The sequence below is a fragment of the Mizuhopecten yessoensis genome, unplaced genomic scaffold (assembly GCF_002113885.1).
Source record: "Mizuhopecten yessoensis strain PY_sf001 unplaced genomic scaffold, ASM211388v2 scaffold11105, whole genome shotgun sequence".
NCBI classification, from domain to species: Eukaryota; Metazoa; Mollusca; class Bivalvia; order Pectinida; family Pectinidae; genus Mizuhopecten; species Mizuhopecten yessoensis.
In genome coordinates this window covers 966,730-985,216 of record NW_018408882.1, presented here as the reverse complement: position 1 = coordinate 985,216, position 18,487 = coordinate 966,730, and the positions used below count along the sequence as shown (strand labels likewise).

General features: G+C 35.9%; 1 protein-coding gene across 4 annotated transcripts in view; it reads left to right on the top strand.

The window, feature by feature from the left end:
- Positions 1-18,265, top strand: part of LOC110465899 (neuroligin-4, X-linked-like) — a 411,997-nt gene extending 393,732 nt beyond the window's left edge. For all 4 annotated transcript variants that reach the window (XM_021522041.1, XM_021522039.1, XM_021522042.1 and 1 more), the window contains 3 exons: positions 1,800-2,598; positions 11,731-11,822; positions 12,935-18,265. In XM_021522041.1, the coding sequence (XP_021377716.1) occupies positions 1,800-2,598; positions 11,731-11,822; positions 12,935-13,920 (1,877 nt within the window). In that variant the 3' untranslated portion in view covers positions 13,921-18,265. The remainder of the gene's footprint in view (positions 1-1,799; positions 2,599-11,730; positions 11,823-12,934) is intronic.
- Positions 18,266-18,487: the final 222 nt, after the last annotated feature.

Genomic DNA, 18,487 nt, shown 5'->3' with positions numbered 1-18,487 from the left:
TCCAGTACGACTAGCCATACTTAACCGTGTTCCTCCTTCGTAATGAGATATATAAAGACGAGCTGATTCCAGGACGAGTGACCATACTTAACCGTGTTCCTCCGTCGTAATGAGATATAAAAACGAGCGGATTCCAGTACGACTAGTCATACTTAACCGTGTTCCTCCGTCGTAATGAGATATATAAAGACAAGCTGATTCCGGTACGATTAGGCATACTTAACCGTGTTCCTCCGTCGTAATGAGATATATAAAGACGAGCTGATTCCAGTACGAATGACCATACTTAACCGTGTTCCTCCGTCGTAATGAGTTATATAAAGACGAGCTGATTCCAGTTCGATTAGGCATACTAAACCGTGTTCCTCCGTCGCAATGAGATATAAAGACGAGCTGATTCCAATACGACTGACCATACTTAACCGTGTTTCTCCGTCGTAATGAGATATATAAAGACGAGCTGATTCCAGTACGACTAGCCATACTTAACCGTGTTCCTCCGTCGTAATGAGATATATAAAGACGAGCTGATTCCGGTATGACTAGCCATATTTAACCGTGTTCCTCCGTCGTAATGATATATAAAGACAAGCTGATTCTGGTATGACTAGCCATACTTAACCGTGTTCCTCCGTCATAATGATATAACAAAACCTTAAAACTTCAGTGATAGAAGATTTGTATCCATCCTTACCGTAGACCAATGTACCATGTCCACTAGGCACTAGACCAGTTATTGGCCAAACAATAGCCTCTTTAACAAAATAAATCTGTTGTACTTGCCTGCTGCTAGTCATCTGCTGATTCCGGTGTGCAGACTAACCATACTTGATTTGGTCCCTCTGTCGTAATAAAGTCACACGGCGTGTTGATGGATTAATTTAACAATGGATCGTATTACAGACTCCCTGTGCCTCCTAGACAGTGTTCGTCCATTACTCATAGAACGATACGGCATCAGAGCCTGAAATGAATAGAGAAGAGAGAGAGAAAAAACGGGAACAAAAGGATAGGGATAAAGTGAGGAAAACAGAATAAAAGGGATGATCGAATTTGAAGTCTGTAATGCTTGTCAAAGTTGTAGGATTTCTGTTATGTGACAAGTTGTACAACATATTAATTAAATTTGGATAAAAAATGAAATATGAAGAATCGTTTTGATTCGTAGAAGCATTATTTGGTTGGCACATCCAACTTGACAGATCCTGCGGATGCTTTGTCACAATAAAAATGTTATTTGTCATGAAATATCAAATAGCAAATCAATCTTAGAAATCTAATAAAAAATAGATAATTGAAAATGGAACAATATATCGGTCTTAATAATGCCGAAAAGAATATTCTAACTTCTTATTAAAATCCAGAATTGGGATCGGTTTAAATGACATCATCCCTGCTTTCACGATACTAACCTGATACACCAAAAATCGTCTTCATAACAAGATGCAATAGACCATTTTTTCAATGAGAAATAATAGGTCAAACTGGTGTACCGTTGTTTCATTTCGTTTATTTTTATTTTGTCTAATTTTATGGCCAGCAACATCCGCCTGAAATTGAAACGCCGTGCAGTTATTTTGTGGACTAAAACCCGAAATAAAATGGTCAAACATAAAGTAAACAGCCGAAATGTACATACTGTATTATCATGGTCTTAAGAACGGACAATTTATGTTAATATGAATAAAAACAAATGTAGGGGGTTCAGCAATGAGTGCCATCGCTTAAATCAAATATCATAATATTTAAGGTTTTTGCTAATGAAAATGTTCAATGTTTGAATCGTTTTCTCGTTTCAGGTCAATTTTTCCAGAGGGCCATTCTTCAGAGCGGATCTGCATTCAGTTCCTGGGCAACGTCGGTTGATCCACTGTCTTGTGCGAAATATTTCGCGACAAATCTTAATTGCTCAAATTTCTCTAATGACACTAAAAGTCTAGTGACGTGTTTAAGAGCAAATAAGTCTGCTGAAGACCTGGTGAATAATGTTCCCCTCCCTCCAAAATATTATTCCTGTTTCGCTCCAACCCCTGCCCCAGGCGAGTTCATTTTTCCAGACAAGGTTGAAGATCTGTTGAAAAGACGGTCGACGTTTTCACAAGCGCAGGTCATGTTTGGCGTCACAAAGAACGAAGCATACTCCTTCATGAAACAACACGAACTCGACCATGGGATCAGTAAAGAGCGAAAGAAGCAAATCATAAGGACCTATGTCCAGAACCTGTTCAAGTTCCATAGGCAGAAGATCTACGAAATCCTTGATCACCAGTACTCTGAGTGGGATCGCAGCCAGAATGACAGCACTAGACTGGACAACATTATGCAGATGTTGAGTGATGGTCAGTACGTAGCCCCACTGGTCAGAATGGCTCAAGAACACGCAAAACGAGCCGATACCTATGTCTATGTCTTCGCTTATTCCACAAAGTCAGAGAAGTTTCCGGAATGGTCAAGCGGAGTCCATGGCGACGAACTGCCCTATGTGTTCGGCGCCCCTCTAGTCAACGGCATCTCACCTTTCCCTTCGGAATACAGTCGGGTAGAAAAGAGGCTCAGTGAAGCTGTGATGACGTTTTGGACAAATTTTGCAAAAACTGGGTAAGCTATTTCCACATTTCACCGTCAATTTCATCACCATGTCTTAAAACATAATGATCGTAAGTGTAATGGATGGTGGCAGTAATTTGATAAGTAGAGGTTTAACTTAATAAACCATTATAGAAACGAGAGCAGAGACACGTCATGGCTGATGTCATACATCCATGGTATATACATCAGTTGGAGCGGATACCCGGTAGTAATACCCTGTTAGCCCTCCATTACCTGATATGTAATTTAACAAGATTCCAGAGAGGTTAATTTTCGTGAATTAAAACCGCTCCCTTATATTTAAGTCCAATAGTTTGTCATCAAAGGAATATTTAGGAATTCGAGATTTCACGGGCAAAGTTTCGTTGCATCATTGATATACATGAATGAAGGAAATGATATATTGATTTAAAGTTTCAAAATCAATTCCCTTGAAAATCAAACATATTTACACTACCATAATTTCAAACGTAGCACACACGTACAATATCTTATCTGTAGTCATCGAAATTGTTGAGGTTTAGAGATGAAAAAATAGGCACTAATGAAATATATGAATCGTCTTGATATATTCCTGTAGACTAAAATAATGATTAATATACACTAGAGCACCCACGGCCCTCGCTATATATCATAATACCGTGTGTGACCTCCCTGGGGAGTCAGTCCCATTTTCTCTTCCAGTCTATTATAGCACGTGTTTGGTCAGATGCAGTTGTGTAAACCACGTGATAATGCACGAGAACGCTGGAAATGATTTTTGTAGCAAAGAATGTACACTGTTTACTGACTAAGGATATATCTATATATAGATATATTAGACACGGTTTCCTCGGGTCGGGGTCGATGAAAGTTATCTCAATATATATTGATCCAGGTGTATACTCACAACATGGTCCAACGGGTTCCAATTCATTATCGCACACGTTTGTTGCGATACACTCGTGGTGAACCACTTCATCAGTGTCTTCACACATCCTTGTAATTTTAGAGAGTAGCTTCTGACTTCCATTTGTTCAGAAACATTTATGGGTAGAGTTATCATGATATCGCAGGACCTTTATCATTGCATGTCTGTGCTCAGCCCAATGTCTTAGAACAATCCACGCTTGTCTCCTAGGGACTTTGGTAAATGTATCTCTAAGTGTACGTGTCGCCAGACCAGGCTAGATAGGGAAGAACGGCCTCACAAATGTAACAAACACGATATATTATCAACAACTGTGGTTATTTAAGCATAACATATATTTGAGTATAGTCGGTATTGATTTTTGTATTAGTATTGTTATATATATAAATTTTTCATAATTAAATCATGTTTCAATATGTGTTTTGAATAGATGTATATAAACGTTAGTCAATATGTCGACATATTTTTAGATGTTTGCAATTATTCTGATGTCACGTGTTTTTCCTGCTCTGACCTATTGATTTATCATGAGGCTAGACAAGCAAAAGAAATATCGTCGTTTGCCAAAAGAACAATTTTAGATATCATTGTATTTCATGCAGAACGTGTATAGCGCCCTATTTCATCTCAAGGGAAGAACTCTTAAGCGTTTTACGTTGACGGGTTTACATAATTCAAATTTAACATTATCGGGAGGACATGCGAAGACCCACGTGGTATATACTAGCTGGTTCATTTTGTACCTCCATATGTATAAAGGGTAGCGTGTGTGTTCTGGAGGTTGTATACATATTTGGCTTGTGTATGAAGGGTAGCTACTGACTGTGCTAATCCCCTTCTCAGCGCTACTGACTGTGCTAATCTCCTTCCCTGCGCTACTGACTGTGCTAATCCCCTTCCCAGCGCTACTGACTGCTTTCCCCTCCCCCGCGCCACCTTTTGTGCTATCCCCTCCCCCGCTTTTCCTCTTGTGCTATCCCCTCCCCCGCGCCTTCGTTTGTGCTATCCTCTCCCCCATCCCCTCTCACTTCCGTTTGTGCTATCCGCTCCCCCGTCCTTCCGTTTGTGCTATACCCTCCTCCGCTCTTCTGCTTGTGCTATCTACTCCCCCGCGCTACTAACTGTGGTACAAGCACCCCAATTCCCATCCCCATCCCTAATCCACACCCCACCACCAGCAACCCACCCCTAAATAATGAAGGCAATACACAATAAAATGCTAGGGATAATTGGGTGACTTACACATGTCACATGTACTTCGTGTTGGGCGTCTTGCAGCCGGAACAAAATTCATTATGCATCAATTTCTACATACAGACAAACACGACTCCCCGAATACAGACCCGTCTGTGTATACGTTCCCCGTCGGACATTCGTTTTCCACGGTTTTTGAAGCCAGACAATTAGAGTCATATTTCCGAGGCTCTGTCCTTATACGTCTCCCCTAACTTCACACGTCAGTAGTCTCTTGGTGTACTCCGTACAAATAAATTATCATGCCATATTTGGATGTTTGCCTAACTTATATCTGCCCGCGCAAAGACAAATCAAATTTACACTTGTCTTTGGATGATGTTTATACCTTATGATTTCAATTTTTTCTCATGAAAAATTTAGACATTTGAATCCCTTAAAAGGCTTTGATATTAAAGACTTCGTATGGTTATTTCCTAATACGCTGGTAGCATATTCTTACAACTGGCTTGACCTTACAGCACTTACATGTTGGACCCTGTGTTCATTGCCGCTGACCTATTAATTTGTTACATATACAATTGCATATTTGTTTGCGCTTGTTTGACGAGTATGAATGGTTATCAAAACTGTTATATATCAATAGCTTCAAATATGAAACATATTTCTTGATGGAATAAATTCACTAGATGACCTGGTGTATTCATGCTAGTTCAGCTATTAAGTATAAACAATGTTAAGAAACTAAATAAAACGGGAAAATTTGTACAGTTGGCATTCAAGAAAAGAATAAATATATTGAAAGGTTAATTATGATAATGTTTGATGTGAGAATATAAACAGTAATGGATCACTCTCCGTATGTTTGAATGTAATATACATATTTATGGTGTTGTATTTGCAACGTATTGGCCGCGAGGCCTACGGAATAAAGAACATTTACATTGACCAATACGTAATATTTATCCCTTTCTTCAAATATGCCTGAATATAACTAAAGTTACTTGAATTTGTCAATATTGCTCCCAAAATATATTTCTTAACAGTAATTTATATTGTTGATCCTGAACACCTTTACCTACATAAATGGAACGATAACTGATAGAGTTGTATCAGAACTCAGTCATGTCATGAGTTTTACTAGGTTAACATCGTTGCAAATTTTATAACAGACTATACAATTTGTCTTTGTCTTGGTGTATTTAAATTAGCATATCTTGGTAAACACTAAACACAGTGCTAATGGTTTGCCTTCCTACGGTCCGTAGGCATACATTGTAAAATTTAAATTGAACACTTTCAAATACGTGCATGTAGTTGTCTAAGAATGTTCACACATCGAAATCTATTCATATTTATTACGTATCTTAACGTCTCGGATTTAATTAGGAAAATAAGTTATTGCCAAATACCCCATGTAAAGAGTTTTGGTGTGACCGAAGTAGGTGGTGTCGTGTATCTACCGAACAAATGGAGTGAACGATGGAACGCCAAATGTGAAACAGCAAGCATTCATTTCCTTCCAGACTCATTATTTTCCTGAAATGGTAATGTTTGAATTAATTTCCTCAGTTTTCCTTTAAAACACATTTGCAAGTTTTAAGGTATTTTTAAAACCAAACATCGATTTTGTAACAGTTTCGTTCTACCATTATGTACTTTCCATTCAGGAGAGGTTTATTTTACGAGCTACATGTACACGAATAAGGATGTGCAAATACCTCTTACCCAGAATACACCGCGCCATTTCCACTCGGTAGACAGGGTTCTTAGTCTTAGTTCAACTCTGGAACAAACCTGATTCACCAGGCAGACTAATTGGCATTGTAAATTTCTTAATACGAAAAATGTAAACGTCAGTTATAGATTTTTCAAGCTAAATCATCGATTGGGTAGGTACGAGGAAAGATTGAAATATAAATAATTTGTTTTGAACTTGCATTCTCATTAACGTTTGTCATTTCCTTCGTTGAAAAAAAATACAAACGTCATTAGGTTTTAGAAATTTCAGCAACTTTTAAATTAGATTGACATTTTAACAACGGCCTAGTCTACAATATTGTACAACCAACATACACTAATCAACCGTAATATAATTACATAAATTCCTGGTTATGCTTTTTATCTTGCATTACAATATGAAGTCCATGTGTACTTGTTGAAGGTGACTTATTCTAAATATAGCACTCTATACCTATATTAGTATTTAGGATAAAGATTATTTATGACTCGTGAAACGTTTTAACTAATTAGAATTAAGGATCCCCATGCCACTTCCAAACAATGTATTTGAGTGTTGGAAACTGCTTCTGCCGTAATGGCTTTAGTTTTGATAAACCATTTCCGAAAAGAAAACAATACCCTGTGAAATTCTCTATGAGAAAAAAAGGGATGAAATAAACAAAATATAATCACACACAGGTTTTAGTGTAAAAACTCAGAGGGGCTGGAGCGGAATGGCACCTTGGGCTTCAGATTGTGCTACTATCGTTGTAACCCGTTGAGCTACCTGGTAAACGAAGTGACCTACTATATTTTACAATTATATCCAAACAGAAGTTACTGATTATAGGGGAAACGACAGTGCAGTGGGACAGGGATCCTTAAGATTGAGCGAAACCAAATATATATATTATACCACGTTATTGCTTTTGATATTTGTTTTAACGTTCTCTTGTTAGAACTCAATCCTTTGTATGGCCGCTATATATGGTAAGTGTTATGTCCTTTTTTTTAATCCTCGCGATAAGTAATTAATTGTTCTATTAAAGGATCCCTATGAAGCAAATACAGTTTACACATTACATACTATCACTTAACGACTTAAAGGAGATACACCAATTAAATAATCACATAACGACTTGAAGGAGATACACGTCACAAAATATCACACTACGACTTGAAGGGGATACACGTCACAAAATATCACATTACGACTTGAAGGGGATACACGGCACAAAATATCACACTACGACTTGAAGGGGATACACGGCACAAAATATCACATTACGACTTGAAGGGGATAAACAAAACAAACAACCACATTACAGTTTGAACAAGATACACATAACATACTATCACATTTGAACTTGACTAAGATACACATTACAAAAATCAGAGTACAACTTGAAAAATTACGTTGAACTTGATGAGATTCACAACTCCCATACTATCCTGTTGCAATTTGAAGGAGATGCACATATTTCAAAATTATCATAACCACATGGTGACGATACCCACACAACAAAACATACCATTGCAGCTTGAAGGGAATATCGACATTGCAAATTCCCCCATTGTAACTTGATACGGTGAAACAGATCCACGCATGGCAAAGTCTCTCATACCGATTTGAAGTCAATATACACAATACAAACATTCCTATTGCAACTTGGTAGCGATTCACACATTAATAAATATACCATTAGAACACGGACGAAGTACATCTTCTAACAACTAAAACGTGTCGAAGTATCGCTCCATCTGCTCTGTGTAGGTTTTACCAACTTTTTACCACAGACCTATAAAACAACGTTAGACACAGACATGTGACACTCTCGCCAAGGAGCGTCCAACACCTTATCGCTTCTATCGTTCTACTCGCCGCTAGGCATAAATCTTTGTAAGTCGCCGATAGGAGTAATAAGCAGGAGTAGAGACTAAACACCGCTTGTAAACCTCACGAGAATGCCGCTAATTTATTCTCGGGAAAACATTCATATTTTTTTCTGCATATCAAAAAATATATTCACATCACAAATCCATCATATTTCTTTATCAGATATGTGTCTTGTCGGATTCACCTGTTTTCGGTGAATGATTTATTGAGGAAGAAATAAACCAGTTTCTTAATGATGAATACCTAGAAACACAACTCATCTTTCCAATGCATCTGTGCAGCTTGTCTTAGAGTGTCGTATTTCACTTAAGAACACCAATCGGTTGTGAAATTGAGATGCCAGTTGAACGCATGTGTTATCTGTTATGCGTTTGGCATGTAAAGCTCAGTCTTGGAGAACTAATTAAAAAATAAGACGCAGACATTAAATCGTTGTAATTAAGCATTTTAGTGGTCGAAAGTTTCGGAATTGTTGTGTGGATCTTACGCCGATGCGATAAAATCTTCTACATTAACAGCAAGATATTTGTTTAAAGTCGATTGGCACGAGATATGCCTTATAAAAAATAAAACAGGAGGCTACATCCATTCTAAATTGGTTTACATAGACTGGCTATCATAAGGTCTGATCAGTGCGGGGTTGCAACTTTTGTCTGGCTTCCTTCACAACTGGGAATTTCATTGTAGAGAGTAGGTGATAAAATGGACTGATGGACAGAGAAAGGTCGTCCATAAATGTGGAGAATATATTTACATTAGGTATCTTGATGATTTACATACAAATGTTGTTTTTGTGGGGGGGTTTGTAATGTGAAGAACCAACGAAAAATATGGTTTTCGTTCTCAATATAGAATGACAATATATTATATATATCATGTAAAACAAATGTTTCTCCGGGGATTCATCCTTAGAATCATAGAATCAACAAGCATTCATTGTTCAATGAATTGACCTTCTCTCCGGGGAGTCATCCTCAGAATCAACAAGCATTCATTGTGTAATGAATTGGCCTTCTCTCCGGGGTTTCATTCTAAGAATCAACAAGCATTCATTGTTCAATGAATTGGCTTTCACTTCGGGGATTCATTCTCAGAATCAACAAGCATTCATTGTTTAATGATTTGGCCTTCTCTCCGGGGATTCATCCTCAGAATCAACAAGCATTCATTGTTCAATGAATTGGCTTTCACTTCGGGGATTCATTCTCAGAATCAACAAGCATTCATTGTTTAATGAATTGGCCTTCTCTCCGGGGATTCATTCTCAGAATCAACAAGCATTCATTGTTAAATGAATTGGCCTTCTCTCCGGGGATTCATTTTCAGAATCAACAAGCGTTCATTGTTTAATTAATTGGCCTTCTCTCCGGGGATTCATTCTCAGAATCAACAAGCATTCATTGTTCAATGAATTGGCCTTCTCCGGGGATTCATTCTCAGAATCAACAAGCATTAATTGTTCAATGAATTGGCCTTCTCTCCGAGGAATCATTCTCAGAATCAACCAGCATTCATTGTTTATATCAATTAAAACAAAACTATTCAATGCCTAAATCAGTAAAATGTTATTTTCATAATATTATCCTTGATATTCTACAGAAGAAGTATAACAATGATAAGTCAGTATAAGGTAACTTTCATATGGATAATTAACATTTAAAAAATACGTCTTCTCCCTTAAAACAATGATGATGACGTAAACCTATTGCTTCAAAGTAGGAAACAATGAGGACATAAGATACAATGAATCATATATCATATAAATATTTTTGTGTTTTATGTAAACAGATTTAGCCAGTAAAAGGACATTTTCCTATGGACATTTAACATGAGGCGTATACCAATGATTAGTACGTATGCAGTTACATGGCCATGGATGGCTATTTTACAGGAAAGACATGAAATATTATAATTTCATATTTTTTACAATAAAGCAAAATGAAGAGTAATATTTTCGTGGTTTCTCAAGTTTCATATGTTGGTAGTATCTGTTTCTTACTGACGGTGTATTTATCAGAAATAAGTATATTTGACACAAGAATATTTTACCCTTAACTCATGTCGTGTAATGTACATTGTCTTATCCTCCTCGACAATTTATAATAATATATTTATTAGTTAATAATTTAAGAATATACGTTGTATCTTCATGATATATATTTTCCGGATAAAAAGCAAATATTTTAATACAGGATATCTAAGAAGTTGTCTATCGTTCGTGTGATTGTTTTTGTATAACTAACATGGTGAAGGAAACGGGGGAAAGCACGCGTAATACAGACTGTTTTATCATAGACAGAACTTGCAGCATACTAATAAAATAAAAAATAAAAAAAAATGAATGCATACTTCTTTTTCTTCCTGGCTCATTTTTATGAAATATTGATTAAATTGGCGTCTCATCACAACATAATGCTGCTACCTTCCAGACTAATATATCACTAATTGTGTTCACGCCACTAACTGCAATCCTTTGACATCTTTATTGCTGAAACAGCGATAGATCTGATAGGGATAATTTGAACAGATGTTTTCATTCACATATGGTTTTCTATTTGACCACATTTACGACACAGTGTGGTAATTGAATGTAATAAACATTCTCCCTATACATTGTATATTCCCATAAAACTCACACTTACATAATATGACGCTTCGTTGTAGAATTTGTCATTTATAAACTTCCTTGTCTTTAGTATTGATATCAATTCAGTATGAAAAATCTGTATTTTTCGTGTTTAATTCGATCCCCGAAGTCGCCGCACGCATGGAATATTAGAGAAAGTGTTTTTCTCCTGCCCACACAACTCCAACAACCCGGGTGGAGTATAAAATGGTCTGGGGTGGTTGTTGCGGTATCTGTGCTGTAGCATTCAAGTGAATTGGCACTATAAATGATACCGTTAGAAGCACGGTCCCACTACAAACAGAACACAATACATCTCCAGCACACACACATGCATACACACATAGGGAGGCATAGGACTAGTAGTTAGCGCCTGATAAGGCAGCTCCTGCGAATTCCTCAATATTGTATTGATTAATATATATATATGCTAATGGTATTGACTGTATAAGATTGTATATCTATGTACTGGAAAGCGCTTTAGAGTAGCTTATGTTAGCTAGATAGGGCGCTATATCAAATGTTGTATATTTATTTATTATTTACTTATTTATTTTTATCAACATTTATTCAGTTTGATGTAAATAAAATTAATTATGATTGATTGACGATACACGGTATCCCTATAATATGACATATATCGAGTGTTTGAAAGGCATTATCATAACTGGTCATTGTTAATGGGACGGACCGGGGAAATATGACAGGTTGAAGGGGGATAAATCGTCCTCAGGTATTACCTTTAACTCTTTACACCTTTAACATGTAAAATGTTTTTTTATATATTGTTAGGAACCCAAACCAACCAAGAAGTGCATCAGATAAGTTCTCGGGCATTACGTGGCCAAAGTACGACATCAACACTCAGAATTACTTACTGATAGGTGAGTACTGAATTAAACTGGAATCCGGAAAAAAAACATATTCAATTATAGCCTTTGGCTGTGGTCGATACCTGGATTTATCGACCCGAGAAAAGATATATTGACAGATATTTTTTCTGGGGTCGATAAATCCAGGTATCGACCGAAGTCAAAGGCTATAATTGTTTTATTATTTTCAAAAGAGGAATGTTAGCAATCTGAAAAAAAATCACAGCAAAAATCTACGGAAGCGGGACGATCCGTTCGTTTGGAGACACGTCATAATTCTATTTTTAGAAACACTCAGTCCTTCAACAAAAATCACGCGCTCCAAGTCAATATCGGTTTTTATCGGTGGACACGTGATGCACTCCTGTCCAATCACTTGTCGGGAATAATATGAAAAAATAATAATCTTAATTAACTAGCCTCATAGTTATTTGGTTTGACTGAAACTATTTTGTGTGGACAAAGAAACAAGAATTTTTGTATCAGTATAATGGACATTTACACACGTTTTCTATTTATACGTTAAATCTTTCAGTATTGTATTTGATATGCAGCATTCTAAAAAACAGAAATCTTACTTTTAAAGCGAAGGATTTGAGAATGAACCTATTCCATACATTGCCATTTTTAATGGAATTGTTTGTTTCAAATTTCATTATTTCCCGGAGCATATTGCACATGTTTGCCCTAATAAACACTGGTATAACGACACATTTCATATCCATATATGAAGTGTACAAGATATTTTTATCTATTGTCTGAATATTTTGGCGGTAAAATAATATGGTAATGTTAACACCGAATCCTATTCTTAGATAGCTGTGACAAAAAAAAACCTTCATGAACATGCAGGAAAATGAATAGTGAAAATAATGCAATTTACGAAACAAATTTAAAAACGTCAGAATTACGAATATCCCTCATAACACAATACTATTGCATGCGTGCAACTAAATAATTTACAACTTCACACCAGACGCAGAGTGTTAGATTATTCTGCACATGCGACTCGCTTGCTAATTACATTTATCACGAAATGTTCTACAAATTATCCTGTATACGCCTGTTCATATTGAATATGTATTTTTTAAAGATACCAATCGCATATTGATGTTTATTTCTAGGAAAGAGACCGCAGAGAAAGCATCACTACCGAGGTAAGGAGCTTGCCGTATGGCTAGACCTTATACCAAAGATCGACACGAAGGATCCCGGAGAGAAAGCCAATTCTCCTATCCACAATCTTATAAACGCCAACAACAAGTCCACGTTCGATGATTACAATCGTCTGATCACACAATTCCACAAGCTGTTTCCACCGTCTCCCCCAATTCCCCCTATCACACCGTACAACGTTCAGGGAGACCATACGTTCAACACAGAGATAGACGGGAACTCCAAAAACAATGGACAGCAATCGACACAGCAACCAAACCATGACAATGACGTCACCGAAGAAGGAAAAGATGATGCTTCGACACAAGCGCCACCAGTCGTTGGTCCACGACAGGATATATCACTAGTGCACAGTTCCGTCCCTCTGAGTATCACGGTTGCTGTGGGTTGTTCTCTCTTATTTCTTAACATTCTCATCTTTGCAGGTGTTTACTACCAGAGAGAACGCATCAAGAAACTACGTCGGAGCGAGAGTTCCAACAGTGAGGAAATGCGCGTTGGACGCAAATTGGACAAAGATGGCCGCGAACAAAAAGGACCGGAAACGACATCATTAATGACGTCAGCACAACATAACCAATTATCACCTGTAAAAAATGTCAATACTCATCAGGATGTGAAAAATAACCCTATATACACCGCAATAACTAAAACATCGGACAATAGTCCCGCACCGGGAGGGTATTCATACACAGCGGTCCCCACTAACACTTCGTCTCCTATGCATCGTTCTTCAAAATCTCATCATTCTCATACCAATTCCATCCCCTCATCCAATAAAACTGGAAATTCAATTAGCAATGCTACAAGTGGTCGACCACCGGATGTGTCTCCACGCGTAGACAGTATGAAAAACGCTTATCAACATGATAAATATAACCAAATAACAGCGAAGGAACAACCCAACTCTAATAATGCTATAACTATTGTATAGCATAACCGTTAACGTTCAGGGGGAGAAAGACATTCTTTTCAGTATACGTTTGTTTCCGAATCAGTGACATGTTCTCACAAGCAATTGATATCCTTTAAAATGGTAATATCTGATTCAGAATTCCATTGTTCTTTGACACCGGCTAGTTCAGCAAGTTCCTTTAGCGTATACCTTCAAAGAAATCGTACTTATATGACTTCACATGAAAACTAAATAAATCAACAGTTGTGAATGTTATGAATGCTTTTAATATCCTGCTAAATTGATTAAAGTTTGTCTATTTCATTATTTGTTTCCTTTTGAAATGAATCGTAACGTTTATTTTCTGCTTGACATTGATAAAGATATTCACACATATTTGTATAAAACGTATTTAAATTGTAAATACCCCGCTCTTCGGAAAAGTATAATCGCTTACCTGTATTCGTTTATCTTTATTTTGTGATAAAAACAAATCTCTGGGATTGATATGGCTTACTGAAACAATAGCCCTCCTTCTACTTGTATTATATAGCATATCTGTCATCTAAGATTTTATAGATTGATCTTTATAAACAGGAAAAGGACGCATTGATGCTAGCTAATGTCTCCGACTCTGTTTTCACATACATTAATATATCATAAGTCTGTACGTCACATAGTTTTGTTAAAATCGACAGTACTGGGAGGTTGAATTGAATTTTTAAACTGGTGGCTCATTTAGATGTTATTCATTCTGATTTGACGTCCCAACACTTTTTTTTTCTTTTTTTTTCCGCAACTTAAATATGCCTTTAATGAGAAACATTCGATTTTGGTTTTGATGATGCAACTAGATAGCGAAGTTCACGGTTTGTCGACGTTTATACCACGCATCAATGGGGTGGTCTATGGTAATTATCCTTAACGTAATAAACTACAGACATTGATTACCGAGCAGCTACGTAGTCTAAACAAACAGAAGTATTTAGACATTATCCGTATGTAAAACATATGGAATTAATCAAATGCTGGTGCGCCTCGAAAAGAAGAGCTTAGTAGAAAAACAGCATTGCATTCAGGTATGTCGTTTGTATGTAACAGTATACATTGAAATAGAAAGACGATGCACTGCTAAACACTCCTTCAAAAATATGTCCAGCTTTTTTACAACCGGATAGGGTAATATGGTCTTCATGCCATATTACGTTTACTTTTCTTTTTTTTTTCTGTTTTCCTTCTTTTCTATCCGTCCGCGTGTGCAAATAAGAATCAAAAACGTTCCTCAATCTCAAGCAACGATCAGTTCGATCGAAGTACTGATTACATGTAATTTATTTGTATCCCTTTATTATATTCCCTCCTTTAATGCTAATTTAAAGGAAATGATTTTGTCTGTCTTATTTTAACAACAAAAATGGTGTAAATAGAAAACAATACTTAAAATGTTGCTTTTGATTTCTCTGCTGTCTATCAAAAAACATTTTTTGGGTGTGGTAGGGATAACATTATTAAACTTTTAACTTTATAAAATAAACAAAAACGGAAGTCTGTACATACCGTTGCACGAAAAATTCAATATTTCACGAAGGAAATATTTTTTCACAATTCATTGTCAGTATTAACTGAAACAAAACATTTAGCATGTTGTTTTTATATGATGTTTATCTTTACAACACAGCAAATACCGTGAGTAAGCCCTGGGGATTACATGGTCAGGTACACTGTGGTATGTGGGGGTGCTTGCTGTATTATCATCATATTGTGTATTTGTTGATTCATCCGCTATACATATAAACAAGAGTGTTTAAAAACACGTGTTGACTATTTCTCGCAAAATAATTATAATAAATTGTAAAAAGATAGTTTTACTGAGATAAATACAACCCCAAATGCAAAATATAACATACGAAATTGTTGTTTTGATTTATACGTCGTTGAATTGTGTACAATAACCTTTCAAAATGTTGAGAGAAAACAATTCTGTCGCATTTTTCAAAGTGACACAGTTAGAAAATGCTTCTATATTTATGAATTTTGACGAGAGATTTCAATCAGGTGTCTTTAAACTGATGTAATAATGTGCCTTGTCCGAAACCGATATAATGTTCATTGCTTTGCGCATTCTTCCGTGTATAATTGTATATATGTTACGCCCAAGCGTGGGGAACAGACACAGACGTCTATCTGTAATTATATGTGTGCTCTCCTATATCATAACATGTTATATAAATTATTTAACTATACTTTGTATTATGTATTGAGTCTTGTAGACTTGACAATTTCGTTAAATATTTCAATGATCGGAACGCCTCTCACATCAGAAGAATCTTGTAACTTTCAAATCCATGCATGCGTGGGATATTCCGACAGTTGACGGAGTTAACCGAGTTCTGCCGAGTGATTATATCGATACTTGTACTTTTGCCTCTCCCGAATATTTGGGCGTGTATGATTAATTGAATCAAACAAGTGTGAAAGTATAACAAAACATATACATATATTTCTACTAAAGATATGGATGCACGTGTGATTAAACAACAGTTGGAATGCCAGGCCGTTATGGTGATCATATGTCTTATGCACAAATTTGAGATTTGAGAGCCCCTCCCCATTCCCCTGAGATTTTTTACGTACATAGATGAATGTGTATATACGTGACCATTTGTATGCGTTATTGTTGTTGTAATCGTTATTGTTCTTCTGTATTTTGTTTCTAAATAGAAACTGTTACCACAGTTACATAAATGCAAATAATTGCGGGTGATGTCTGGAGCCCCAACCAACGGTCAGCATAACCGTAATCTATACATATCTTTTCAGACCAGTTTTCAAAACAATCATTCACATTTTAAACTCACTCCATTTAGCGTAAGTGTTTGCAAAGTAGAACAGAATAAAATTACTTTCAGGAATTTTTCATAATTATTTCCATCATCATATTTAACTTTATCATGATTATATAAATTAAAAAATAAATCGTTCTAACAAAACTGAAACAGATTATGTTTTCTACATATGGCCACTGATAAGCATGTCTTCTTATAAACTACATGTCTCATAATTTCGGGAACAAAGTGTGCATAAAAATGAAGATATTTTAACAAAAAAAGTATTTTTGATTTACGTTTGTTACATTTTTTCGGCTTTTGGATATTTTGTATTAACATCGAATGTACCAATATGAAATTACAACCTCCGAAAATAAAGCCATTTATAATTATTTCACGCAAAAAGATAGATTATGTATTCACAGTGTTTGAATCACACATTTTATTCATTAATATCATTATCTAAGTATAAGTTGATGTGTGTTTCCACATTTAGAGATTTAGAGACATATTATGTTGGTTTGTTTTCCATTGTTTTACGGTACGTATGTTATGTTTCATTCCAGTAAGTTGTGTACTAGGAGCAGGCTCCCACTTAATCAATTGAGTTGTCATGGTTACGTGATGATAGGTCGATATCATTTTTGTCGTAGCACATCTGTATATAAACTGCCATGTCACATAAAACTTCCCTGTGTAAACAAATAACTATAGCCCCTATTTCTCGAGAGAAAGATAAGTATTTTTCTTTCATTAATGTAAGTTTTTTCATAGATTGTTTTCATTTGTTGGAAAGAAAAAGACATTTCTACTTAAATAAAAATGTCATATTTTATTATTCATTCATCATTTCGGGAAATGCTTATTTTCAAACTTAGCAATATTCACTTGTATTTCGATTCTGAACGTAATTCAAAGGCCAATATGGTATTATAAAACTTATAGAAAAAGAAGTACTCGAAAAGTATTGTATTGCCTATCTCATATCATTTATATTTCCACTATGCGAAGTTAAAACATTCTAATTTATTTCAATACTAAATGCATTAGTTTCTGGAATTAAACCAACATTCGACCTATATTACACATGCTTTTTATGAACAATCTTAAGTATATGAACCTTACTATAGAAAATGTTGCACATGTTTGTACCTCGAGTATCATGACTTCAACAAGTAACGTCATCAAGGTCAATGAACATACAGATTGAATACAACTGAATGAGATGTATTGACAGGTGTATAATTGAGAGCATAGTCTTGTCATAAGGTATAACTCGTGTATTTTTACGGATATATCCTTTTAAGATTGTTACTCTTCATAAGTAATTCATTTGCATTATGACTGATAAATACCTAACATTATGTATTAAAATCAGCATGTTTTTGTCGTTTTCGAAAAGCCGACAACTCGTCACAAAGAACATGACTCTGAGGTTTTGAGTAGTCAGTAAGGGTAGTCTTTCATTGTATATATGTAGACTGTAAATACTGTGACGAGTGCGATATAGATCAGTTTGAACAAATGTTGTTTGGTAATAAAATGGGTACATGTTACATTAGTTTGTTTTGCTGTCTTTTCTCAAATATTTACACCTGTGTTGTATGTTCATTGCATTATGAACAACCATATGGAGAATTTTGATAAATGTCTTCGGCATATACTTTCAGTTAAGAAACACTCTAAGGTCGCCATAAGATCCACCCTTTTGCAAAATAGCAAATACACAAACAAAACGCCTTCAACACACATACAGGTAGTCATTACATACATGAAAA